At 49.1% G+C, this 27,459-nt stretch overlaps 2 protein-coding genes across 5 annotated transcripts in view; both read left to right on the top strand.

The window, feature by feature from the left end:
* The first annotated feature begins 2,873 nt into the window (after positions 1–2,873).
* Positions 2,874–10,825, top strand: KPNA7 (karyopherin subunit alpha 7). Its single transcript, XM_064390984.1, has 11 exons — positions 2,874–2,946; positions 4,211–4,311; positions 4,924–5,058; positions 5,574–5,659; positions 6,387–6,655; positions 7,145–7,227; positions 7,661–7,924; positions 8,280–8,513; positions 8,821–9,003; positions 9,440–9,589; positions 10,607–10,825. The coding sequence occupies exons 1-11, from the start codon at positions 2,943–2,945 to the stop codon at positions 10,685–10,687; spliced, it is 1,590 nt and encodes a 529-aa protein (XP_064247054.1). The 5' UTR covers positions 2,874–2,942; the 3' UTR covers positions 10,688–10,825.
* A 3,037-nt stretch (positions 10,826–13,862) lies between these two features.
* SMURF1 (SMAD specific E3 ubiquitin protein ligase 1) overlaps positions 13,863–27,459 on the top strand; it is a 44,825-nt gene continuing 31,228 nt past the window's right edge. For 2 of the 4 annotated variants that reach the window (XM_064389844.1, XM_064389843.1), the window contains exon 1: positions 13,863–14,159. In XM_064389844.1, coding sequence (XP_064245914.1) covers positions 14,105–14,159 — 55 coding nt within the window. In that variant the 5' untranslated portion in view covers positions 13,863–14,104. The remainder of the gene's footprint in view (positions 14,160–27,459) is intronic. The other 2 variants (XM_064389846.1, XM_064389845.1) reach the window with 1 other exon arrangement.

Raw genomic sequence — 27,459 nt, 5'->3', positions numbered from 1 at the left:
GCACTGAACAGGCTCCCCAGGGAATGGTCCCAGCCCCAAGGTTTCCACAGCTCCAGGAGGGTTTGGACACTGCTCTCAGGCACAGGATGGGATTGTTGGGGTGTCCTGGGCAGGGCCAGGAGCTGGACTCTGATCCTTGTGGGTCCCTTCCAGTTCAGGACACATCATGATTTTATAATCCACCAGCAGTTACATCATCACCTCTTTCAGGTACCCATATGGACATTTCCTTGGTGTTAGTGCAACTAATAAGTAAAATTAATTTGTTGATGTTCATTTAATGGAACTGCACTGCTGCTGACAGAGAGGACATTGTGTGACAGCAGCGTTCAGGGGCTGGCAGGGACCCCCCCCCTCTGCTGCCCTCCATCCAGCTGAAGCTCTCCTCTCTCAGAGCTGATGTTTCACCAGCTGCTGTGCCTGTGCAGCTCCCCAGGATGGACCCAGCGTGTCCCTGCCTCGTCTCTCCCACCACAGAGATGCCACACACTGACAGCTTCCCTGGCCAGTACCTTTCTCCACATGTAGTGAAGGTAAATCCATGCAAGAAACACGAAAAACACAGGAGAGGAAATCAGGGCTTTTCTCTCAGGGCTTAAAATGAGTGTTTCCAACTCTCCCCCAGTCAGAGCCTCACTGAGGTGCAGTGTGGGGTGAAGGATGGCAGAGTGGGGGAGAACAGCCTCAAAAAAACCCCTGCACTGGAACCACAGCTTCTCATACCTGTCACAATGTGGATTTTCAGCTTGAGCACACAAGGCTGAGCTCAGGGGACACTGTCATGTAGATTTAGGGTTTTATCTCCTTTCCTCTCCATTAGCTGTGATACTTTCTTATTATGCTGAAACCCAAAACTTTTCTTTCCTCCTGTGGTTATTCCCTTCCCCATTTGGCAAATATTGATCTCTCCGTGTCCTCAGCACAGGTTCAAATCCTCCCCCCTCATCCTCAGCCTGCTCTGGGGTCGATTGTGTGGCAGTGCCACCTCTCATGACATCAGGGACCAGAGTGAAGGACAAGGAGAGGGATGTTCACCCATTCCACGTGTTTTTCTCTCCCCATCCTCTCCCTCTGTGTGCTGGAAGTGACAGGGAACTGAACAGGATGGGGCTGATTGTGCTTGGCAGGTGGAGAGGGAACGGAAGGAGCAGGGAGAAAAGGAGCAGCCTGGGATAACCACAAACTTCTCCCAGCCTTGTTTCACATTCTCTCCCTGCAGCACCTTGGGTGAGAGCTCTCCAGGCAGGGGACCAAAGTCTGGGGGCTGGCCTGTGCAGGAGGCTGCCCCCACTTACCTTGGGGTGTGATTTTAAGCCAATTTAATTAAATTGCTTGGCAAGGTTGCGAGGACTCATCTATTTCAGCTTGAGCCAGGCCTGTTTTGATTTAGTGTTGGCTGATTAGGAATTAGTGGAAACAAACCGCTCAGAAAACAAAATTAGAGGGTGCACGCTAACTTTTGCACCAGATTAAGTTGAATTAAAAAGCAATTGAAATGTAATTTTCCTGTCTCAAGCAGCCAAGAAACAAGATAATGCAACCAGTGGCACTTGAAGCTTAAAATCACAGCAGCCAGGACTAGCACAACTGGCTTTTTAATGCCTACAAACAACAGATTTATCTGAAGGCCTTTTCTCAAACCTCCCTATCACCTTCCATGTAAGACTGTGTGCAACTCATTTTATTTGCCTTGAAATGCAGAATTGGTGTGACCCCAGGACTTGAATCCAGGACTTTGAGCAGCCAGGGTTTGTCAAGGTGTGTCTCCATAGGTATTTCCATGCTGGGCAGTACCAGTTGTTCCCTGAATTCCTATAATTTGGACTGGGATGGCTCTGTGTGCACGGCTGGAAGGTGCACACCCCCTCCAGGGGTGTGGAGGGTGCAGTTCCCATCTGCATCCCAGCATCACCTTCCTGCAGCTCTGAGTGTCTTTGTTCCCCATCTCCCTCATAAAAAAAGGTCAGGTTTTAATTAAATATTTTAATTGCTGTTTTCCCTGCCCATTTGGGAAACACTGCTCCTCCCTTCCCCATCAGCTGGACCAGGCTGGCACCCCTGCACACACCGAGAGGGTTTTTCTTTTGTTAAAAAGGGTGATGGTGTGGAGGGAGTGCCAAGCCAGGATGCTTCAGCCCCTCAGAGTCCCCAGAAGTGCCCACAGTGCTGCAGTGGTTATTTGGGGGTCAGGGAGCTGCTGTCCCTGTTGGCCAGAGCAGCAAGAGCAGGACTGGGGCTCCATAAATGAAAATATCTCCTGACTGATGGAGACTGTCATGGGCACAGAACACAGCACTTTGTGAGCTGCCCAGCAGCTCCTGGCCAAAACCTAAAGGGCTCATGGAGATAATGGGTTCCTGCTGGGTTTCTCTCCTTGCCACCTCCCCGCTGTGCCAGCCAGCAGCTCAGAGCCTGATGATGCTCCAAGTTGTTTTTTAATCCTGTCTTGGCTCACTTGCAACCTCTGTGCAGCTGATTCCACCTGGCTCCCTGGTCCTGGGCCCCTCTAACTGGAGGAGAGGCTCTCCCGGCCTGCAGCACCAGACAAAAAAGGGTCACCTCAGACTGCCTGTGCCCTTGCCCTGGCAGTGATGGGGTGGCAGAGCCCAAACTGTCCCTCACAGCCCAGACACTGTCAGGTACAGGCTGGCATCACCCACATCTTAGCCAAAAACAAAGCCAAAGCTGGCAAAGCATAAATGGAGGAAGGAGATCTGAGGGTTGAGTGGTGGCCCAGACAAGAAGACAACCATCCATCCTCCCCAGGTGCATCCAGGTGAGGGAGCAGGTGCAGATAACGGGGGGCTGTCCTGGGAAGAGCCAATCCTGGAGGGGAACTGGGGGTGTGTGGCCCCGTGGGGGGAATAAAAGAGGGAGCTGAGGGCAGTGGGGTATGAGGCAGAGCTAGAGTAAGTGATTTTTCCCCCCTTTTGGAGTGCTGGATGGGTGGGTGTCTATTCTTTTATACCCCACTATGAGGTCCCTGTCTGGGGTCAGTGGGTGGGCTGTGGTGCCCTTCTGCTGGGATGGGATGGAGAAAGCTTCCCCCAAAAGAAGAAGCTTTCTGGGGTGTTGGGCTCTGTTGGGGGAACAGGGAGGGGAAGCTGTAGCAGACCTTGGTGTTTGGGTGTTGGGATTAAGGCTGTGGGGATGGTGGATTGAGCCAGGGCTCAGCCTGGCCCTCCTGGCAGCTGGAGGAGGTCTGCAGCTGGATGCACGGGAAAGGAGCTGATGCTGCTGGTGCCTGGCCTTGGTTACTGGGACAGGAAACAGGGAGAGAGAATGAGGAAAACACCAAAACCTTGAACTTAAAAGGGTGGTGTGAGGGAGTCCTTGGAAGCTGCTCTGAGCTGCAGGTGTTGGCTGTAAGCCTGGAGGGGAGGAGAGGAGGCACCATCTGTGTGGGATCAGCCCTGGGAGTGTTGATGCACAACCTGGGTGTAGGGGTCCCATGATGGTGTCTGCTCTGAAAACATCTCCTTTAATGCTGGCTGGAATCCCTGTTTTTCTGACAAAATCTGTCTGAAGGCCAGGTCTTGCTTTATTTGTGTGTTTATATCTCTGGCTTTTGCTAGGAGATGCTTAGAAATTATTTTGACCTGTCCTTATTTCATGATGTTCCCCTGGCAGCCTGTACTAGTTGCTGAGTTTCCAGAACTTTTTTATTTTTATGAGCTGAACTTGGTCCTTTTGTGTCCCTGCATGTGACTGTGGGCCTTTCCTAGTTGGGGTGCAGGTGGAGGAAACCAGGTTGTGCTCTGTGGTGGAGTGAGAGAGGCTTAGATGTGGATTTGTATCCTTAAATCAGACCTGAGCTGCTCCTTTTGGAGGCAAGAGGCTTTCCAGGCTTGTGTGTCACAGTAAATGGAAAAGCCCCAGGATGAGGGCTGGGGAAGAGGGTGTTCCTGTCACCATGGGGTGCCTGTATCTGGCTTCCTCCTGGGACTGCAGCAGCTGTAATTTTTGCAGCCTGATATTAAGTGGTGGTTTGTGCTTGTATTTAGCTCAGTGGCTCAGCTGCAGCGTGTGAGGATCCTACCAAGCCCTGCTTGGGGCAGGGGACCTCCAGTGGCTCCCTGGCTGGGAGTGTGGGGTGGAAATGTGTGGCCCAGGCTGCTGGTGGGACTGGAGGGTGCCAGCCCCCTCAGTGGCTGGCAGGGGATGGTTCTGGGCAGCTGTGACCTGACCCTGCTCTGTGCTGACCCCCAAGAGCACGTGAAGGTTCCAGCACCTCTCAACTCTGCCAAGATGCCAGTCAGGAAGCATGGCCAGCACATGAACCTGTTCAAGAACAAGGGCAAGGATGAAACTGTGAGTACCCCCTGCCTGTGCCAGCATTTTGGACCGCAGCAGAGCCCACTGTTGGCAGAGATGATGGAGGGGCTTCTCAAGGTCCATGGCCCCCTATCTACCTGTGTGAGGGAATGGGGAATGGCTCTGGATACCTTCAGCTGGGATGTTGGGTGGCTTTTGGGATGTGGTGTGGGGCTGGCTGGGCTGCAGTGGGTGTGGTGGCACAGGGGGATGTGAGTTGTGGGTGTGAGGCTGGGGAAGGGAGATGGCTCAGCCCCAGCCAGCTGAGCTCTCTGAGTTATCCCTGTGGAGCTGGGGCTGGTATGGATGGCAGATGCAGGATCTGTCAGCTTGATTTAAGCTGGTAGAGGAGACGAGGGTTTGCCTTTCAGGTTCAGAGAATCTACTTTTAAAAACACCCACTGGTGGCTGGATCATCCAGCAGCCCATGTCCTTGGGAGGCACTGAGGGAGAGCCTTCCTCTGTCCCATCTCCTACCTCACCCCCCAGGCCACAGAGAGGAGTGCTGGCTCTGCACTCCTCCTGTGGGAAGCGTGGGGCAGAGGGCTGCACTCCCTGGGGAATGGGGCAATGCAGGAATGAGTGGGATGGTGTTCTTCTTCCCCCCAGACCCTGCGGAGGCAGAGGGTGGAGATGAGCGTTGAGCTGAGAAAAGCCAAGAAGGATGAGCAGATCCTGAAGCGCAGAAACATTTCCATTAATTTGAAGGAGGAGAATCCCTCTCCGGGAAAAGCAGCTGAGGTGGTGAGTACTTGGTGCTCTGCAGCTGGGTAGGATCAGTGCAGCAGGAATCACCCCCTGCTTGGGCCACTGCCTGGGTTCAGTAGCTGGTGCCATTCCTGATCTCCATGCCCAGTGCTGGGGAGTGTTTCACACTGCCTGGCCTTTGTCTGTGCAGTTTCTCATGGTGATGATGTCCTGCCGGCCTCTCTTGATGGCAGGTAGAACAGGCTGGTGCTCTGGGGGCTGGGAGCTGCTCCTGTCTGGCTCCCTGCACAGCCAGGGGTAATTACTGAGCTCGCAGCCCATTATGGTGTCAGTGACTCTTTCACTGCTTGATTACAAGCATTAGTCGCCTTGAAGGCTTTTGTGGATTGTCTTCCTCTGCCTCATCTCGAAACTGTGTTGCATAAAGAACAGACACTGCTTAGATATGAAGTGGTGACTGAGCTGGGTCTAGACAGCTGATTGACTGCTGAGATTAAACCGGAGGGAGTCCCAGCTCCCCGGCTGACTCTGAATCATTCCCTGTGACACAGATTATCCAGCCGTCCTTGGAGGAGATCCTGGAAGCTGTGAATGGGGAAGACACCCAGCTGCAGCTGCTCGCCACCCAGGCCACCAGGTATGTGCCCAGCTGCTGGAGCTGTGCTGGGGCCTGGGGGCAAAAGGCTGCAAGTTCCTGTTTGAGGAGCTCTCTAGAGAGATGGCAAAGGGAGAAGGAGCCTGGTAACCCAAACTGCCCATGGGAATCTCAGCTGGTGCCTGTTCTGTGGCCTCTGTGCTGTGCTTGGCTCACAGTCCTGCAGGAACCCAACCAAGGGGCTGCCTGTGCTGCCCCTTCCTGTGCCTGTGCTGTGCCAGGAATTATCTTGGATCCCACAAGAAACAGAGTGCCAGATGCTTGGGCAGGACAAGGCCTGGAGAGCCTAGCTGTAGTAAAGGATCAGTGCTGAGCAGGGCTGTCCCCATAGGGGTGGGGACACAAGACCACAGGGTGCTATCATCACCCAGCTGGCAGCAGGGCTGTCTCCTGAGGGTCCAGGAGAGGCTGCATCCCTGCTGGTGCTTCCTTGGCTGGCTCAAACCATTGTGCCAGTGCTCTGAGACCAGCACCATTCCCAGTGAGCATGGCTGTGAGCATGTCAGGGCTTCCAACAGACACCCTGCTCCTCCTTCAGCATCTCTAGCTGTGTCTTCCCTCTGTATGGCAGCCCCTCTGCTGAGGGTTTGTTGTGGTGGGATGCTGAACCATTGCTGCTTCCCCTGCAAGCCACAGCCTCGTGCCTGGCCACAGGGCTATGGTGGCACCACACAGGGTTCATGGCTGGCTGTGCTGTTCTCTCTCACAGGAGACTTCTGTCCAGGCACAAGGACCCCCCCATCAATCAGATCATCGAGCTGGGCATCATCCCCAGGATGGTGGAGTTCCTGGGCCGTGCTGACAATGCTGCCCTGCAGTTTGAGGCAGCCTGGGCACTGACCAACATTGCCTCTGGCACCTCGGAGCACACCAGGGCCGTGGTGGAGGGAGGAGCCATCCCAGCCTTCATCTCCCTGCTGTCCTCCCCACACATGCACATCAGCGAGCAGTCAGTGTGGGCCCTGGGCAACATTGCAGGTGAGGGGACCTGGAGGGACATTTGGAGGCCCCTGACTGAGCCAGGGACTTGATGATCCTTGTGGGCCTTTTCCAACTTGGAATATTCTGTGATTCTGCTGGGGAGATAAAGCATTGCTGCTTCTCTCCCTGCAGCTTGGTCTCCAAGCTGCTGCCCCTACTGAACCCCATAACCCTGAAGGTTGTCTGGCAGCTTTTGAGATCCTGTGTTGGCTCTACAAGAGGATTTTGGCCAAAGCTAAGGGCAAGCCTCTGTCCTGCTGGGGTGGTTGAATCCACTAATGTCACCAAAGGGAGAACAGAATGGAGTGCCAGCAGGCCAACCAGCCATGACCCAATCTGCCCAGTAAATCCTTCCCTCCTGGAGATGCCTAATGCTGTGTGGCTGGTGGGTCAGCCAGCCCTGGCCCTGCAGGTCTGATTGCTGTTTGATGTTGACTGTCTTGTGGCTTGGGCAGATGCAATGACCAACCCTTTTTACCTGTCCAGGGGATGGCCCCATCTACAGGGATGCTCTTATTGCTCGTGATGTGATTCCTCCCTTGCTGGCTCTGGTGTCACCTGCAACTCCAGTAAATAACCTTCATTTTCTTGATTTAACATCTCTTCATGCTTTGGGTGGTGGGTGAGTCCACTGTCTGCCTTGTACACAGCAAACTGTTTGTGTAATTGAATGAGACCCTGCTCTGAACTGCTTTTGCACAAAGCTGGGGGTGCTGAGCAGACACTCCAAGTCAATGTGATCTCTTCCATCCTGGCCTTTCTTATCCAGCTCTGACAATCTCAGGCTAGGAATAAGGTGAAACTGGTGCAAGGCAGGTTTGCATATGCATGTGGAAGGGCTGAACTTGCCCTTCAAGCTTCCTGCTGCTGCTCTGTGGTTTGTCTCTGCCCTTCTGCAATGGTGCCTGTCCCACTGTTGTGTCTCTGATGTGAGAACCTTCAGAGGATAACACAGACTGCTCTTGGGGGCAGTGAGGATCTCACACCTGCCTTGTGTTTCAGGTTGGGTTCCTGAGGAACATCACCTGGACACTGTCAAACCTGTGCAGGAACAAGAACCCCTGCCCTCCCTTGGATGCTGTGCAGAAGATTCTGCCAGTCCTCGTCATCCTCCTGCAGCACGAGGACAAGGATGTCATCTCTGACTCCTGCTGGGCTGTTTCCTACCTGACTGATGGCTGCAATGATCGCATCCAGGTTGTGGTGGAGACAGGGATTCTCCCAAGGCTTGTGGAACTCATGGACAGCCCAGATTTGATTGTTATGGTAGGGAACAATCAGAATCTCCACCCTGTGGTCCCTTAACGTAGAAAGGTCTGAGGAGAGGGATGGGAGGTGTCCTTGTTCTGTGTGGCAGCTGTGGTGTGCTGTCCCCTCAGCCTGTGGAACTGACTGCCTGCTTGTCAAGCCACTGCTCTGTTCTGCTGGCTGGGGCTGGAGGCTGGACAGAGGCTCTAAAGCTGCTTAGAGCAAATGGGAGATGACAGAGCTGTAAATAAACAGCCATCACCCACAATGCTCTCCTTGTGTGATAAAGCACTTGGGGAGGGATCTTGCTGGGCTTTCTGACATGTATCCCTCGAGGTGAGGACTCTCCTCACCTCCTGTAATCTCTGTCTAGACTCCAGCTCTGCGTGCCATCGGGAATGTGGTCACAGGCACAGACCAGCAGACCCAGGAAGCCATCGACGCCGGGGCCCTGGCTGTCCTGCCCCGGCTGCTCAGGCACTCCAAGCCAGTCATCCAGAAGGAAGCAGCATGGACCCTCAGCAACATTGCAGCAGGGCCTTCCCACCAGATCCAGCAGATCATCACCTGTGGGTTGTTGCCACCTTTGGTGGAGCTGCTCGACAAGGTAAGGGATGGGCACAGGGCTGCTGAGGGAGGGGTGTGAGGTTCAGGAGGTTGGGATGGCTCATTTGTGAAGCACTTGGCCCCAGAGCCACCTGAGCAGGCTGTTTCAGAGCTGTTGAGATCCCAGTTTGTCAGTACACCTGCATGGAAACACATCCTGGAGCTGCCCTTGGCACCTCTGCCAGGTGTCCATGCATCACCCAAAGGGGCTGGGAAAGCTGCAGATAAGGAAAATGGTTATCCTGGCCTCATCCTCATCCTAGAGGATACTAAAGCTTGGGAATGCCTTTTCTGTGCTGCTCTTCCAGGGTGATTTCAAGGCTCAGAAGGAGGCTGTGTGGGTGGTGGCCAACTTCACCACTGGAGCAACAGTGCATCAGGTGGTGGAGCTCGTCCGTTCCGGGGTCCTCAAACCTCTGCTCAACCTGCTCTTGGTCAAAGACAGCAAAACCATCCTGATCATCCTGGACACCATTTCAAATCTCTTCCTGGTGAGATCTGCTCATCCTGGATGCCATTTTTTAATCTTGTCCTGATAAGGTCTCATCTTTTCACTTCCTCCTTCCAAAGAGCAGCAAGGAGTGAGCCAAACGCTCACATTGTGAACAATGGCTGTTGATTTTTTGGAGTAAGAGACTTCATGTTGTCTAAATTTGTCTTGGATACCCTTGGGCTGTCTAAGGGGCTTGGCAAAATTGAGTCCCCAGCGTGCTGCTCTTCATCCCTGGCTCCCTGGTTTGGCTGGCAGCCCCCAGCAGGGACTGGTATTCCACAGGCACCACAGTCACATCCCTGGCATCAGGAAGAGACCATAAATTCTGGGACTGTGAGCCTTTGACTTGTAGATCAGGGTTGTAATTACAGAAAAGACCATCTCAGGCCCATTACTGATGTTCTGTTTTTCTGCCTGATTTTCCAATGCTACAGGCAGCTGAGAAGTTGGGAGAGACTGAGAAGCTGTGTCTGCTGGTGGAAGAACTCGATGGTCTGGAGAAAATTGAGAACTTGCAGAACCATGAGAATGACATGGTCTACAGAGCTGCCCTGGACATCATAGAGAAATACTTTTCTGGTGAGGTATGTGAGCCCTTGCTGTTTCTCAGGTGAAAATGTGAAGCTATTACACCCCAGAATGAAGCACAGAGTTTCAGGATACTGGAAGAGGATTTTGGAGGAGACTTCCACATGACCAGAGTAGTCCTTGTAGCTTCTTTCAGGTGCTTTTAAAGGTCTGTAAAAGCTCTGAGTTGTCAGCCAAGGAGTTGGACAAGAGACATGGATGCCTTGATAGCATCTTGCTGCTGGAATTTAAACTGGCATCAGCTGGAGTTACTGCAGTTACTGATATGAATACCAAATGTGGAGAAGTTTCCTCCTTCAGAGCTGAGCTGGCTTGTCACTATGAATGGCAGCCTCCTACTCAGCTGATAACAGTGCTCAGGTTGCATTTGGATCACTTGACCCTTCTCATGGTAAGGAATCCATGGAAAAAGAGGACAGGACACCAGCTAGGAGCTGCAAGGGTCCAATGACTGTCACAGATGCCATGTTTGGTCCTAGCCTTAGACTTGCAGATGGGAAAACATCAGGGAAGAGGCTTAGAGGTCTGGCAGACCTTGGAGCTGTGGCTCAGTTTGAGTGAGAGCTGCAGCAGGGGGCAAAGGTCTGGTTCAGTCCTTTGCCAGAGCAGGGTCTGGGGTGTCCCTGTGAGAGGTGTGGAGGAAGTTCTCCACAGCACCTCTGGCTGGAGGGGCTGGATGCCAGGGGAACATCCCCCTGAGCAGTCCTGGCTCGTTGCTGTTCCAAGCAGGCCATTTAATTTCAGTGAGCTCTACCACTGCAGCCACTTTTATTTCCTTTTGCTTCTGGAGTCTGAGGCCAAAGGCTTGGCTGCTTTAGTGTGGGCTGCAGGGACACTGCAGCTTCAGGGAGCTGCAAGGAGCAGGAGGGCTTGGCCTGGTCTCCAGGAGTTCTGCTACAATCAAGCTGAGCTTAACAGGATTTTTAAAACAAGAATAAACCAGAGTTGCTGTAAAAAGCTTAGGTTTATTCAAATACAGACCTTGCAAGTGATTTCTATCATTTTCCTCCTAGGAGAATATTAACCTGGAGCCCCAGACTGGCCAAGATGGGCTGTATGATTTCTCAGTAGAGAAGCAAGACTTCAACTTCTGAAGATGAAGCATGACACAGCTCTAAACTGGTGGGTGGAGGTACCTTGGAGGAGCTCAGACATCCAAACCATGAGAGGCAGAGATGCTGAGCCTTTTTACTTCTGAAATTTGTCAATAAAGTTGCACTTTTGGCTTTGTACGCTTTGCCTTTAATTATTTCCCCCTTCTTTAAACTGCTGTTACAAATGACATGGCTTTTTTTCCAATAGCATCTCAAGGCCTTGCAGGAGTGTGTTGGAGCCCCTGGACAAGTTTTCTAGGTGGAATCTTGCTTCTAAGTACATTAAACTGCAGGAGAGCAGCATCCTGATACCAAATCCTCGAGCTGAAACTCCTGGGCTTGACTTGGAGTGTCTGAAGGAACTCTGAATAACTGTTTGAGAGGTGTTCCACCCTTCTGCAGGCACCATCCTTGCTGTGGGGAAGGAGCTGAGCCAGGCCCAGGTGGGTCAGTGCCCTTGCTGTGTGCTATTTCACCTGGGAGAGCTGAGCTGGATGTGGGAGCTGTGTGCAAATGCTGCTCCTTTGGAAGGAAAGCTGCTGGCAGAGCAGGGGCAGTGATTCACCTCTGCTGCAGCTCCCTGGTGCCATCCAGCAGCCTGCAGCCCATCCATCTGCCTCTGCCCTTTCATTCCGAGGACCTGAATTTCAGGTTTCCATGCTGTGTCCCTGGCTCTTGCTCTCCTTCTCTCCAAGCCCTCCAAGTGTGGTCTCCAGCAGAAGTTGAGGGTGGAGTTGACACAAAGGGTTTTTGTTTTTTTTTGTGCTGTGGGTTCTCTACAAGCTGCTGGCCTCTGCTCCATCCTCGCAGTGTTGATGGTTCCCAGCAAACCCTGCCCCAATCCTTTGCTCCCCAGGGCCTGAAGCACCTCCAAGGCTTGGCTGAAGGCAGGAGGAGGGAGCAGCTTTCCCTCCCTGCTTTGGGGGTTTGGTTCTTCAAAATGACCCTGGGTGGGCTCGGGGCTCTGCTGCCTCGGGTGCAGTGGGAGGTGATGTGACAGGCAGCTTAATCTGGAGGGAAAATCTCCTGTTCAGGAAACAGAGGCTCTTCCTCTTCCCTGGATCTGCTCATCAGAGCATTTATGCATTTCTCATGCAGGCCACCCAGGGAAGAGGGAGGTGGGAGTGAATGTGCTCTCTGGGAGGAGCTGGGCAGCCTCAGTTATGGGTAGCAGGGCTGAGTATCACTTATTTCATATTCAAATACTGGGATCTGATGAAATGCAAAGTGCTTCTTGCATCCAGAACTATGGACTTGAAAACATGCTGCAGCACTGCCTGAACATGCACCTGAGCCAGGGGCACCTGGGAATGGCCACAGCTCCTGGGCCAAAGGAATGTGAGGAAGCTGAGCTGGCACCAGGGACACAGAGCAGGGCCTGTGTGCCTGCCCTCACTCTGGACTGTGCTCCTGTTGGCTTTTCCCATGGCCAGGCAGGGCTGCCCCTTCCAGCTGCTCTTTGCTGATGCTCTGATGAAAAGAGAAGTAGGAAATCTCTTGGGTTCTTTTTGCTGCGTGTGCTGGACACAAACGGTGGTGGGTGGTGTTACACAGAGCTGCTCCTGTCCATCCTTGTGGCTGTAGCTTAACAGAGCCCTGTCCTGCAGGCAGGGGCCAGGACACTGTGCCTCTCTTGAGCAGAGTGCTGGCATGTGGCTGCTGGCCCCGGTGCCTGCAGGATCACCCAGGCTCGGTGTGGGTGTGAGAGCTGCAGGCAGCTGCCTGCCTGGCCCGGGGAGCTGCCCTCCCCTGCTCCTGCCAGCAGGGCCATTCCAGCTCTGGGGCAGTGGAGGCATCATTCCCTCCTCCCAGGGGCTGGGATGGGGCAGCCAGGGGTGCCAGGGGAGGGAGATACTGCTGTGCTTCCTCAGGGTGGCTCAATCTCTCTCCAGTGCTGCACAAAAAGTTAGTTTTTCTAATTAAAACCTCCCCTGTCCTGGCCCCAGAGGAGCAGGTGGAGTGTCACTGAGGCTGGAAAAGACCTCTGAACATTCTCAGGAGTGGGACTGCACTGCTCCCTGGGCACCTGTCAGTGCCTGAGCAAAGGGAATCTTCCCCAAAATCCCACCCTGGCACAACCTGGCGCTGTTTCCTTTGTGCTGTCACCTGGTAGAGTCCCTTCCCCTCCTGGCACCCTCCCAGCAGGGAGCTGTAGACAGGGAGAAGGTGCTGCTGCATTGCTGCAGATGGAACAGGCACTGCCTGTAGTGGTGTCTGCCCCGCATTAAGACCCCTTTACATTCCTGTGCCACCTCCAATGCCACCTGCAGGCACCCCTGTGCTCCCTCCATGTCTCCCCCCACATCCTCCATGAGAGCCCCTATTCACCCCCTGTCACCCTCCTGCTGCCCTAAATGTCCCCCCTGAGACCCCCTCTTCACCCCTAGGCACCCCTGTTTGCCCCTGTTCACCCCCAGGCACCCCTATTCCACCTCAATTCCCCCCAGGCATCCCCATTCCCCTTTATTTCCCACATCCCACTCCTCCTCTGCTCTATTCCCCCATTGCCCACTATTCACTTCTATTCCCCCATCCCACTCCTATTCTTCCCATTCCTATTCCCCTATTCCATTTCTTTACCCTCATTCCCATCCCATTCCTTTACTCCTATTCCCCCTCTATCCTCCCAATTCCCTCATGCCATTCCTCTTCCCCATCCCATTCCTTTACCCTCATTCCCCCTCTATTTCTCCCATTCCTTTACTGCCATTCCTATTTCCCCATCCCATGCCTATGGCCCCCATTCCCCCATGCCATTCCTTTACCCCAATTCTCCCATCCCATTCCTATTGCTCCCATTCCTCTATCCCATTCCTTTACCCCTGTTCCCCCTCTATTCCCCCCATTCCCCTCTCCCATTTCTTTACCCCCTTATTCCCATTCCCCCATCCCCTTCCTTTACCCCCATTCCTTTACCCCCGTTCCCCCTCCATTCCCCCATCCCATTCCTTTACCCCCGTTCCCCCTCCATTCCCCCCAATTCCCATTCCCCAATTCCCCCTCTTGCCCCCTCTCTCTCCCCTCGCCAGGGGGCGCTCCCCCGACCCTTCCCGCGCATGCGCCACACCCCGACCTTCTCCTCTCCGACCTTCTCCTCATGGCGCCGGGACGCGGCCAAGCCGCCCTGCGCGCTGACGTCACCGCCCTCCGCCGTGCGCGGGGGCGTGGCGGGGGCGTGGCCTCGGTTCTCCGCGGCCGGGCCGGGCCGGGCGGGCGCGTCGGCGGCGGCTGAGGCTGAGGCGGCGGCTGGGGCAGGGGCTGAGGGCACCGAGCCCGCGGCGGCCGCCGGAACGCGGGCCCGGGCATTCCCGGCAGCGTCAGGAGCGGGCGGGCTCGCATGGCGGGGCTGCGCGGGGCCGCCGGTTGAGCTCGGCGCCGCCGCCTCCTCGTTCTCCTCCTCCTCCTCCTCCCGGCGCGATGTCGAATCCCGGTACCCGCCGGAACGGCTCCAGCATCAAGATCCGCCTCACAGGTAACGGGGCGGCGGCGGCAGCGCGTGTGTGCGGCCGCACATGCCCGGCTGGGCCCGGGGTCCCCTCCCCTGCCCGGCCTGCCCGTGAGGGAGGGGCGGCCGGGCCCGAGCTCCAGCCTTGCTCAACTTTTATTCGCCGTTTTTCTGTTCCGCTTCCACCCCTGTGGCCCGGCCGAGCCTCTCTGCGCTTTTGTGCGTTTCTGTTTTTTCCCGCCCCTCCGGCGTGGGGTGCCTGAGCCCCCTCGGGGTGACGGGGATTAGAGGAGGGCCGGGGTTGTCCCTGCTCTGTCCCCCTCGCTTCTCCTGCACCCTCCCCGTGGAAGGTGACACTCAGCCCCGCTCCAGCACCCCGACCCTACACGGGGTCCCTCCTGCACTTCCCTTTGGGGTCCCTGTTCTGCCCGTTTGTGGGGTCTGTTCTGCACCCTCCCAGTCTGGGGGTCCCTGTGACACCCCTGCCCCTCCCAGCCCCTTCCCGGGGTCTCTTCTGCACCTTCCCTGTCTGTGGGCATCCTTGTGCCACCTTTTCCCCTTCCCGGGATTCTGCTGTTCCCTCTCCCATGGGGTATCCCTGTGTTCTCCCTTCCACCCCTGCAGACCAGGGGTCTCCTCTCCACCTCTCCCACAGACTGGCTTTCAGCAAAGCCTTTCATAATTTGCCTTTCTTCACTTTAATTAACAACCCCCCCAGCCTCCTGTGTGCCGAGGAGGATAACTCAGTTGCTAATGAGAAAATATCCACTTAGTTGCTTTTAGCTGGGTTTTTTCTTTTTTTTTAATTTTCCCTCCTTCCTCTCAACTTGTTCTCACCTGGCACATTGTGGCACTCAGCTTGGGAAGTTCCTTCCCTCTGCAGGGGCTGACACCCAGAGCTGTGTCTGTCCTGCCTCTGTGTGAGGCCTCTGGAGGGTTCATGGATGGATAAACCACTTTATGTTGGACCCTGAAAGATGTGGATTAAGTCTTTTGGAAGCTGCTCTGGTCGATGCCGAGCCTGCTTCTGCAGTGAGAAGAGACACAGTTCCTGCTTGTTGACACTGCTGTGTGAATTATTAAAAAATAAGGTCCAGTCCATTCTTTCAAAGGCAACAAGTGGATGCTTGGAGGTCACTTGGGCTGGAGAAGCCACAGTGCTGCTCTGGGTGACCAGAATTGATCCCTGGAGAGGAATCTGTGTGTGGGTGCATAAAACATTGGCAAGTAATGAGAGAACGGTGCTGCTGGAACTGCAGTTACAGGTTAACTTGCTCCTGGCACATAACACACTCAGAGGCAGATCATCAAAAAACAAAAATCCTGGTGTTCTTTTAATCCTTTGATTCTGCACTGCTTGTGCTTCAGAAGACCAAAGTTTGTGAGGATAATGTAAATCTGAAAATCCTTTTCTTGGACGGGAGAAGGCTGGAAATATTTTTAGGTTGTATGAATGATGTTTGATCTGAAATGAGTTTTGTGGTGATGTATACCAAATGTCAGCTCAGTCCTTAATGTGGCTTATTTTTATGCAAGTCAGTCAATAAAAATGTGAGTTAAGTAACTTAGGCCATGGTCATAGCCCTTCTGAGCTGGAGGAGATCATTTAAATAACAGAGAGAAGCTGTTGGGTTTAATTTTAAAGGCTGAATGCTGCAGCAAAATGCTTTTTTACTTTTAGCATACACTAGTCTTCTCTCTGAGCTAGGAGTGTTTCCTGGAACAGACTGAAGTTTCAGTTTATTGAGCAACTTGGTAGATTTATTTTTTATTACTCCCCATTTTTTAACTGTATTGAAGAAATCTCCTGCTTGCTCAAACACATCTTCTGTTTTTACAAGCAGGAAACCTGGGTGATGTGACAAAAACTGCTGTATTTAATCAACAAATAAATTGCTCTGGGAGAGGTTTAGCTCTGGAATTGTTGGGCAATGCTGGGTTCTTGGCTGGGACTGGGGTGCTGACTTACCTGTTTCAAATAGCTGCAGCCAGCCTGGCTGCTGTTTTCTCATCTCCTAGGCTCTCGGGAGATTTGAGCACATTTAAATCAAGACAGAGGACCTCGTTTGTTATGATTTACTACCTGCATTGTCTTTCCTGTGATTAGGCACCATTGAAGTTTTGCAGTACTGAAAATAGCAGTGTAAATACCACTTAGTCTGCCTGTGAGTGTCACTGGGTGAATGGCAAGGCAACAGTGGTTGAGCCTCTTGTGATTTTTTTTTTAAAGACATCATTTTTTCCTCACCTGTTGTAAAGGTATTTGTGGTAGCAGAGTGTTGGGGTTATTTCTGTGAATATAAGCAAAAGTTCTCAATCCTCTGATGCTTAGCAGAAGTGATCTCCCAGCTTCTACAGAATGATGTCAGTCCTAGCCTGATGCAAATTGTAGTGAAGTAAAATGGCAAATAATGCACCCTGTGCAGAAATGCTAAAAACCTCAGTGTAACCCTGAGTTGCATGACAGGTTAAAATGACTTTGGGTCTCAAATATGCTAATCTCCTGTCATATCTCAGTTTCTCCTCTCCACTAAAGCCTTTACCCCAGCTGGTGATGCAAGAGCCACAGATACTCTGGCCTTGTCTCTTGTCCCTTGGAACAGTTCTAGGCAAAGTAAGAGAAAACTTCCTGTCCAATCTGTGGTCTCTTCCTGTCCGTGCTGTCACCAGGGCGGAATTGCCAGACAGGGGTGGAAAAATGAAGTGATCCTGGGAGTGCATGTCCTTGCCAAATATGCTCAGGGTCTGCTGGGTCAAGGAGGAACACAATCCACAGAGCACGTGTCCTTTTTTTACCCTTGTGCTTCTCTGAAACCTTTGTTTGCTGCTGCTCCCTGGGGAAGTTCCAAAGGGTTCATCATCTCCAAGGCTTCCACGGCCTTGCTCACACTTGTATCACCCACAAGCACTGGTGAAAACTGCACTCTCATCGTGCTGGCTATGGCAGACACCCTGAGCCAGGTAGTTTGTAGGCAAAGGTGGCAGATGGGGCTGGAAAGGCCATGAAGAAATGGACTAAACATGGAACTTGGCCAGAAAAGCTGCGAGTTGGGTTCTGGTTTTGTTGGTTCTGGCTTTTTCAGCAGGGTCTCACTGGCTGGCTTCTGGGGCCATCATGGAACTGAGGAAAGTTGAACTTTAAGGATCACTTCCTAGCTGGATCTTGTACAGTTGGATGGCTGTGTTGAGGACTGATGGCAAAACAGTTCCTTTAACAGAGAGGCCAGAGTTGGTGTAACTGGAGCATCCAAATTATCTTCTCTGAGCATCTCACTTTGCTGTGGTTCAGAGTCCTCCGTTCCTCCTTGGAAAACCTGGCCTGGGAAGGTTTGCTGCTCATGGGGGCAGTTTTGGAAGGCAGGTGTAGGTGAGAATCCTCCTAAGTGTGAAGGGTAAGAAAGTGCAGTGTCAGAAGCATCAAGGGAGGAGTGAGGAAGATGATGATGAAGCAGGTGGTTGCTGTGAGGTGAGAAAGCCAGAGGGGATTTGTAGGTGACAAATCTGATTCCTGTAAGGAAAGTGGTTGTGCTTAGCAGTGGCAAAGAAAGGGGAAGAGGGAAGAAGTGACACGGATGAGTATCCTGCACACACTTCCAGCTCAGTGTAGTCAGCCAGTTCAGGAAAGCCCCTGCCATGAAGTCTGGCCAGTTGGTAGCTGGTAAATGGCTGGCTTTGGGACTTTCTGCATTTGTGATTCAAGGAATCCATAAAAGAATACAAGTAGAAGATAAAACATTATGTTGCCATTAGAGCAATGTTCACTTAGGATTGCTACAAAGGCACAGACTGAAGCATGTCCCAAATGTCAGGATGTTTTACTTCCCTTTCACGACTAATGTATCGACCAGTGCAGCAGAGTTAACTGACTGATCAATAGCAACACTAATATTGGTGACCTGGACACTTTCCTGTCCTGTGTTCAGGAACAGTGAATACCTGTGTAGGGATCTCTCAGTCAGACATGGTGAATACATCATGGGCTGGCTGTAGTTGTATGGTTGAGCATCAGGACCGTTGGTTCCAGGTGAAGAGCACTGGGGCAGGAAGGCAGGAAGAGCTGGCTGCTCATCCCTGGCAGCTTTGTGCCATGGGGGACACGGTGGGAAGCAGCAGTTGGGGAGCTCCAGATTTATTTAGTGTGGTTTCCTGGGAGTGTGTTGAAATCCGTGTCTCGTTCTTTTCCTCTCGTGAGGATTTTCTCTTCCCCAGCCTGCTGGGAGCGGGGCCCGGCTGCACTGGAGCTGCAGGTTTCCTGTGTGGTGCTGTGGAGGCACTTCATCTCCCTCTGCCTCCCTTCCCCATTTGCCTTGGGAAGCTGCAGCTTTTTTGTGAAGGCAAATTCATGGCTGTTCAGAGCCCTATGGATAGGAGTGGCAAAGAGGCTCAGGTCATGTAACTCTGGGGATATTACAGAAAATAAGGTTTTGCTTTCAGGGGAGGAAGTGGAGAGCACAGCCTTTGCAGTTGGCCAGCTGACGTTTTTGGGCTGCCAAAGTGAGAATCCAAAGAGCAGCCTTTTCCTCTGGGCAGGCTATGGGGAGCAAGTCTCCTTTTTTTGCTTCTCCCAGTAAGTCAAAGCTGTGCCAGCACCATTGTCCTGGTGGAAGTAAATTAAATCACCAAAAGGAGTTTGTTTGAATATCCCCCTCAGGCGGGGAAAGTAGAAACAATAACTACTTTATTCCTGACTTGAAACTTTCTTTTGTCAAATTGAACGTCTTCGTATAAAGAAATGCAATTTGGGATGTAGTTGTGTAGTTCATGATTTCTTTTTTATGCCATACTGCCCACCAGTCTAAGAACAGTTTTCTCATCCATTTCTTGAAACAGCTTTATCACATTTCTAAGATTCTGTAGCATCATCCTTTCTGTTTGTGTTTCAAAATTAATCATCAGTTCCAGGGAAATACAAGAAGTGTTGAATTTCTCAGTGAGGAGGTTGCTCTTATACCACGATTTCTGTGTGCTGGGTAGAGGCACTTTACTGACAGCAGCTCCAAGGCTGCTAAAATTGCCACTGTAAATAAAGATCAGCGAGCCCCCTCAGTTTTTCCTGAGCTGGCTGGAGGCTTGCTTGATGGGTCACAGAATGGAGAAGTACATCATGGAAATACCATCCCTGTGTGTGGTTTTTGGAGGTTTACCTGGATTACTGCCCACCTTGAAGCCAGTCCAGTTGCCATGCTTAGAGCTGGATTAATCTGGTTGGATTACTTGCTGCTATTTATGGTTCTTGAGTCAACTACTCACTATCGTGTTGGTTTGGGCTGTCTTGGTGGAGGCAGTGGGATAGAGCAGAAGGGTTTGGATAAGATGTGGATAAATCACTTGGGTGTGAAGTTTAGGTATGTGCCCAGCAGAGCAATTCGTGTAAGAATTGAGTGAGGAGAAAATTTTTTTAAAAGGGCTGGAAGAGATGTTCCATCTGCCACCTTTTTCCCTAAGTTTGGAATGGAATCTTTGTTGTTGTTGTTGTTACATTTCTCTATTATTATTCCTCTGAAAATAGTCAAAGTACTACTATGAGAAGGACTAAAATCTGGAATATCACTGAAAGCTTTGATATTTTTCATGGAAGCAGATGATGATTTATTCCTCCAGAGTGAAATAAACTGTTACTGCAAATGGTTTGTTCTTTCCTGTACCAGCAGTTGTTGTGACAGAGAGGCGTCAATGCAACCTCGAGGTTGACAACCACTGTGTTGGGATCTGCTCAGCTTTTAGGGAATGTCTTCACTGGGGTCTTACTGTGGTCCTTGATGCTCTGCCACCCCTCAGTGAGGACAGCACTTGCAGTTTTTTTCACCTGGATATCATCTCACATTGTCTGCCATGTCTGTTGGCAGGCTGCAGTTAAGCCTGCGGGTAGCTGACATGGAGCACTTGTGTTACGGCTGGTGGTGAGGGAGCTGCTGCTCTGACACTGGGATGTTTCAGGTGCTTGCAAGTGAGTTCCTGCAATGCTGCTGCAGTAACTCAAGGTGTTATCTCCTTCCTGGTCTGCTGACCCTCATTGCCAAAAATTTGTCACCTGCCAGGAGAAAGCTGGCGGAAGAAAACCTGTGCTCGCACTTCAGTGCAAATTCAGCTTCCCTGTGTAAGTCTGGCTCTAGGATTTAGACTAAGCTGCTGAACATGGAAAAGCTCAGGTGTGTGCAAGTCATGTGCTGGAAGCTTTTAGGAAAGAAAATCAGAAGATATATTAGTGATTTTGTAAACCATGCAGCAAGTGTGTACATCTCAATTTAAAATAATATAAATAAGTATTAATGTAATTAAAGAAGAAAGCTGCATATATGTTTGCTAAGTGAGGCAGTAGGTCAATTAACATTAAGATGCTGTGTGTTTTTAAACTTTGTTTCACATGTGTTTAAGGGGAAATCCAGTAATTTGTGAAAGGGGATCCCTGGGGATATTTTACAGTTTTCCATGTCTGAGAAAGTCATAAAATATAATTGGAGAACATAGCAGAAATGATGGAACTTCTTCTTTGTCATACTCTTTATCTGGCAGCTGCATGGTGAATATTTGGGGGTGTAGGATGATAAATCTGATGATGCTCTAGTTGAATTGGCAGAGTAAGCATCCATGCTGTTTCAGAAAGAATCTCTCCACAGGGCTGTAATAGCTTGATGCCTTCCTCTTCAGTAAGTCATTTTTGTCAAGTTAAAGGCCAAAATTCAAACTGGCTTGTTGTCAGGGACACTAAGCACAGCAGGCAAAAATCCCCAAGGCTACCCAATTCCCAGCACAGATAGATACAGCTGGCAGAGCCTGCTTTACTCGTCTTCCCCTCCCCCAGAAAAATCCTCTTCCCTGGGGTTTTTTTTGGAGGATATGGGCACTATTCTGCATACTAATACAATTTAACAGAAAGTATTTAAATGGAAGGTTTGTTCATCTGTTTGTGGGTAAAACAATCCATTATTGTTTGGGAGTAATGGCAAAATAATGCACAATCCCTGCAGTGAGCTGGCCGTGCTGCAGGCAGCTGTTCCAGCTGTGCTCACCTCGCCACAGCTGGAGGGGATTGTCCTTGGCACAGCAGCAGCTCTGGTGAGCACCTTGTGTCATGGAGCACCTCAGATGGGTAAAGCTCATAATCCTAAACCCTGTACAGGAAAATCCTGTGGAATTGGGCTTTGTACCAGCTTCCCTTTTTACACCTGGGGTCCTGAGGCTGTGCAGCAGTTCAGGAACGAAGGGCAGTGTTAAACCACACTACTGACTTCAGGGGTTATTGGCCACTGCACTGCCTGAGTGTCCCCGAATGTCCTCACTAAGAGCAGTTTTACCCGTGGTTGGTTTGCTTGAATGGTGGATGTTGCTTTCCCAACTCATTATGGAGATGGTCTGCTGGAGAAAATGAAGTAGTTTCCTTTTTCTTTCATAGGTAACCTACTATTATCCTTCTCTTGTAGGAATTTTTGCCTTTATAGGTAATCAGTGTCAGGAAAATAAATATTTTTTAATAGGATTCAATCTTTTTTCCTCTAGTTGATGAGATACATTTCATTATTTGGAGGAAAATGGCATTTTTGGATGAGTGAATTAGGAAAAATAGCATTTTCGTTGACCTTTTAATATGTTTACAATTTTGTCTTCCTTAAATATCTGCCTATTTCCTCAAATAATTAGACTAAAATAAAATGGTTATGTATTTATCAATTTAAAGTTTCCATATCTTATTTTCATCCCAAGATAGCAAATTAAATTTGCATGTGTTAAATTCTAGGCTTCTAATTTGTCTTCCTGATGTTTCCAGGACAATATTAAAAGCTCCCCTTTGTATTTTTCTCCTGAAAATAAAGGTTAAAACACCAAAGATAGTTGCATTTCTTATTTATACTGGAAAATAATTTATTTATTTTGGCAACTCCTCACATCAGTCGGGACTTTCTTTTTTCATGGCCCTGACCTTTCTTCTTCACATGCCAGAATTGGGCTGTGTTGAACCCCCAAAGCCAACTGGACATTGCACAGAAAACTCAATCCCTGTGGTCAGTGTTTTCACATTCTTTAGTGCATGGGGTGTATGACATGAAAAGTTTATTGGAAAGAAAACATCTTTAGGAATACATGTGCTCTGTTTTCCTGAAGAGCAAAAGAAAAAAAAAACCCCAAAACTCTAGGCTGAAAATTAACTGAGTATGTGGATTGTACTGTTGCTTTAACAAAATTTTTTTGACTACACAAGTGCAGAATTTAGAAAAATGAGGAATTTCAGTTTGATTCAGATTTGCTGTGATTGATGCATTTCCCAGGGAATCTGTGTTCTTTGTCTTTGTAGCTGATGTGTTTTGGTTCCTTTCCCGTGTGCAGACATTTTTATAAGCATGTGGGAACTTCACTTTAATTCAGAATTAAAATATCAAATTTTACAAGTGTAAGTCTAATTAGCAGATACCTCATTGTTGCTCCTTTAATGTTAATGGGGAGAATCCATTACGTTTGGTAAACTTTGGGTTTGCAGTTGAGTGGGTGAGCATAAGCTAAAGATCTGATGTCAGCCTTTGAAAGAGAAATATTGGGTGAATTTTCTGGGCTCTTGAAGTGATGCTTACTTCAGTGCTTTAGATTGCAAGGAATTCCGAGCAGTGTCTCTCATATCTCTTTCTTAAAAACATCTGCAGACAGGTAATGGCCACATTAAGTGCTGCAGTGGGCATGTTCATATCTCATGTGTCTGTAAATACCCTGCTGAGCAGATCAGATAGAACAGAAATGGCTTGGTGGAAAAAAAAATGCCTGAAACGTTGTGGGGTTTGGAACTGGCAGGGAATTGCTGTGGATCTAATTTTTCATCTCCCAGCTATCCCTTACGTGAAGCGTTTTTGTGCTGTGGTCTGCTGATGCATTTAACCCACTCCTGAAATTGTTTTTAACCACAGTGAAAATGCTTCTGCTGAGGTCCCCCTTGCACAGATGAGTGGTGGAATAAGGTGAGATGAGGTTAAAAGGCAGAAGTGAAGTTAGGGAAGCCAGAAAGTGCCACAGAGTGGTTCAGCTGTGAAACTCAGCATGGTCCATCAGCCTCTGAATGTTCTGGAGTCAGAGAAGGGCTTCAGTGCTGAACTCAGGCTTTAATGACTTTATACAACTTGGTAATTGTGTGATATAACCAAGTTCTGTGATGTAACCACACTCAGATTTAAATCTGTGCATCTTTTCCCAGAGATCCTGTCATTCATTCATAATCCAACATTCAATTTACCTCTAGAAAAGCCCAGGGTGTAGGAATAACTGTCTGGCTCTTTATAAGAGTGACTTCTGCATATTGGGCAATAATTAACTAAAAATAGTATGCTATGTGTACAGCTAATGTGCCATAATAGGCACACCTACATCTTTTGTTCCTTCTTTCCAAGAATTTTAGGGAATTTCATGTTAATAGACTTCTTTCAAGATTTATTAATTAATGTGTCTGTGCTCATTTAGCGAGCTCTGTGTGAGAGAGCCAGGCAGCCTGACACTGGTCTGCAGCCCCTGGATCTGCTCAGGCTGATGGAATCAGCTCCAGTAATTGTGCTGTCACCAGCCCTAGAAGGAGACTTTGGCAAACAGAAGAAACATGTACATAGGTGCTTTTCTGTGTTGTGTTCTTCAATTTAAAATTAAATACCTCCTTGGAGTTCCAGGTGTCTGGTAACAGGATAAATAACACTTCAGTATAACCCAGCAGCTTGGCTTGGACTTGTAGTCGCAGTCGTTTCTTTTGTAATTTTTTTATTTTATTTGTGCAATCACAGAAGTAATTTGACTTGTTACAAATAATGTTTTGATAAGCTTCAATAGAAATTAGCAAACCAGCCATCAAATGGGATTTATAAAAAGTTGCTTGGGAAAATATGTTGTAAGTAGTCTGCAATTCAAGGCATTTCCTTTGCAGGATGCTTATCAAGTCTGCATGTGCTACTTCCAAATTGAACTAGAACGTAGATGAGAGCTATTTTTGATAGAAAGGGGTGGGGGAGAAAGAAAATAAAGCCCAGTTGGAAAGTAGTAACAGGTTTTTTTCTCATTGCCTTAGGATGTAAATCCTGCAAGTGTGCAGAGAGAAAACAGACTTTGAAACAGCCGAAGAAAACAGATTTATCTGTGATGTTTGAGATGATGCTGGTAGTGTAAACGTGATTGAAATAGTCATTGTAGGAGTGGTGAGTAAATATACCAGAAGCTTGTGGATAAACTGACTTCTCTTTGCTGCTCCATATGCCAAGTAAAGGCAAAATCCCCTTCTTGTTCTGGGATGTTCCTTCCCTGGGGAGGCTGGGTCAGGAGGAGCAGCCGCTGGTTTTAGGGGTTGTCCTGCCCCCAGATGCCAGTGCACAGCTCTTCTTTCATGCTCTGGATGTGCTTGCTGGCCTCTTCTGGGCTGTTGGAATTAAGATGTTGCAAGACCGAGAGGGAAATGATCCAGCAAATATTTTTGTGAGGATTTCTTGTAGATTAATCAGTTTTTTAGCCTTTTGGTGTTTCACAAATCAGCAGTGAAACCTGGAATGTGGAAGCTGTCTACACTTTTCAGGACAAAGTGCTGCCTTATTTGACCATCAGGCTGATGGATAAACTTACAGGACAAGCTTAATCTTTTTTTCCAGACTGAAAAATTACCAGGCTGAAAAGGGATCTCACCTGTCATTCTCCTCTAACTAATTTTTGGCTTTTCATCTGGCTTCAGTCAAATTTCATAAAGGCAGAGCCATTAAGCAGGCCAGGGCTCAAGATTCATGGAGATGAGGAGCTTGGGAAAGCAAATCCACCCTCCCATGGTCTGGCACAGTGGTCCTGGTCCCAGCCCTAAAATTCTTGGAAAGAAGGAATAAAGGAGATGTGGAAGGAGCAATGTGGGAAAGTGAGAGGTAGAAAGGGGAGGGACATACTGGAATTAAGTCCAGCACACCTATAGATAAACCAAGATTCATGAACCATAGTGAGAGTGTTTGGGGTTTTTCTTGGCTTTTTTTTCCCCCCAGAATTTAACATTCTCTGAGACAAACATCCAGATGACTTGATCAAGCACCTGTAATAACACTCCCTATATGTTTGTTTGGATTTTGGGGTTTTGTTTTGCCTTTTCACCCAGCTGAAACTGTGCCTTAATTCCTCACACAAAGCTTCAGCTGCGAGCACGTCGCTTCCAGCACCAGCCACTGCATCAACCTCCTACTGGCATTTTTTAATTAAAAGAACGGCACTATCACTTCAAATTAGTGCCACATAGCTTATTGGAGTGAGAAGTGAAATGGTGTTTAAAGGTTTTTCTCTCGTGGAAATGTTTTATTAAAATTTGCTCTCTCTTGGGTTTATCAGTAGTTTGTCATTCAGTGCTTGGACAATATCCGATTCCGAGGTGTGCAAGCCCTCTGTGATATGAATGCAAATAAAAGGCTGGCTTTAATATCTCAACTATTTGATAAACAAGAAGCACCTTCTTCATAAAAACAAAGCAACCAACATTATATTATTTTATGATTCCCACAAAGCAAGTGTCAGCCTGTTTTTCAAGTGCATTCCCTGTGTGGAGAAGGTAGTGAAGAAATAGATATTTCTGGGAGCTTCTGTGCCATGAACTGTGAAGAGCTGTTTGTGTAATCCTGTTCAGTGAAATTGTTAGGGCTCCGTTATACTAAATTACTGTGAGAGCAAGGAATATATCCAGGGGGAGGTAGCCCTAGTGAGAATTTTCCTCATACAGCATTTCATTTTGTCTGGAATATTAGCACCGTTAACCATCCATGCGAAATGCAATGTATTCAATCTATTTAATCAATTTAAACTGGAAAGCAAACGTCTTAGGCTTTGAGTGAACCAGCTATTCTCATGTACTGGGTTTTTTAGATGTTAAGTTCTGGGCTTTGGATGTGCTAATATAGTAGTTTGATAAAGAGCTTGTTGTTCAAGAGAACTTTCTTCTTTTTTTTTTTTTTTGCCGAGTCCTGTGACCGAGTGGTGTCACTTGTATAAAATCCTGTGTCTGAATATGCATTAAGGTTGAATAGGAAGAGGCATCATATTTTTTCCTTCAAGCTCCAGTTTATGTCATACCTTTGATCAAGGTAGAGCAGTAGTGAGATTGTAATTTACTGATGTAATGGACACTGACATTTTGTACAAGGAAAATGGCAATCAGGTGCTATTGACAGACAAAATGATAAATGTATAATGTTGAAAGAACTGACCAAACATCCTGGTCAGAATAATGCGCTAAAACATTTTCACCCAGATCCTGGGGCTGCAGATTCACTTGGGATTTGAAAGGGGGGTTTCTTTAGGGAGGAGCTTGCAAGTTGTTAATAAAAATTGCCAATGGGAGGAAGGTCCACATATATTGTTGTTAAGTCACTGTTGAGAAACTGATTTTGCAATGAAAATGTTTATTTGTTTTGAAAGAAAAATCTGTGCTAGAATGCTACGCATGCTCTACTTATGTGTTTTCATTCTAAACTCTATTTTTATTTTGCTCTCTGCAGCCAGTCTGTAACTAAAACATTCCTAGCATCCTTTGGCTGGAGATTCAGTCAAGGACTTTTTTTTGTCCTGCTTTCAAGAAGATGATTCCAGTCTTTCTTGAAGCTTCTCCAAAGGAAATTTCCCTTTGTAGTGGATAAGGTGACAACGAGGGAAGTCACTGCCTATGGTCCAAAGCCTTAGTGACATCCTCTTATTGTTGGTCATGTCCTTACAACAAATGGAAATATTTTAGCATGGCTACAATAGCACATTATAAGAGTTGGAGCCACTCTGATGTTAATTCTGCTTGAGTTCACTGAGCTCACGAGCTGGCTGTTAGCAGAATAATGTGAAGAAATGTTCTGTGGGCACAGGGGAGAGGGGCTGTGTCTGTGTCCGTGGGCATCAGGCCTCCCTCCCCACCTCCCCATCCAATCGAAGGGTGTTTGCCACCACAGATTGGATTTGCTTGCTCAACCAGGGATTGGCTCTGACCAGTGTGTTTGTTTTGTTCTTCATCCCTGGTGACTGTCAGTAGCACTTGGCTGAATAAACAGAGACTATTGATCAAATTTGAAGTCATTAGCTTGGCAGTTTAAATAGATGCTGGCCTATATGATTAGAACAAGGGAATAACACAGGCTGATACAGCTTTATTTGGAATAAAAGCCTTCTTTTCAGAGAGTCCTGTTTGGTACCATTCAGCTCCTAGTTTGGTGCCTCCCTTAGGTCATGCAAGAATGAGACATTTTGCTTAAAATACCTAAAGTGAGGAGGGTGGCTTTGCTTGTGTAAGACAGCGATAACACAGACACAACAGGGAGCTGCTGAACTTTGGTGCTAGTTGGAGATAGATTTGGAAGAAGGGGGTGCT

The sequence above is a fragment of the Passer domesticus genome, chromosome 15 (genome assembly GCF_036417665.1).
Source record: "Passer domesticus isolate bPasDom1 chromosome 15, bPasDom1.hap1, whole genome shotgun sequence".
In the NCBI taxonomy this organism is placed as follows: Eukaryota; Metazoa; Chordata; class Aves; order Passeriformes; family Passeridae; genus Passer; species Passer domesticus.
The sequence above is the reverse complement of the archived record's forward strand: the minus strand, read 5'-3'. Positions and strand labels throughout refer to the sequence as shown.

What these genes read in the sequence shown, in the direction of transcription:
- KPNA7 (XM_064390984.1), top strand. An exon ending in TGGTGGAGCTGCTCGACAAG is followed by an intron (nt 8,514 to 8,820) that starts GTAAGGGATGGG and finishes CTGCTCTTCCAG; the next exon opens with GGTGATTTCAAGGCTCAGAA. An exon ending in AGAAATACTTTTCTGGTGAG is followed by an intron (nt 9,590 to 10,606) that starts GTATGTGAGCCC and finishes TTTTCCTCCTAG; the next exon opens with GAGAATATTAACCTGGAGCC.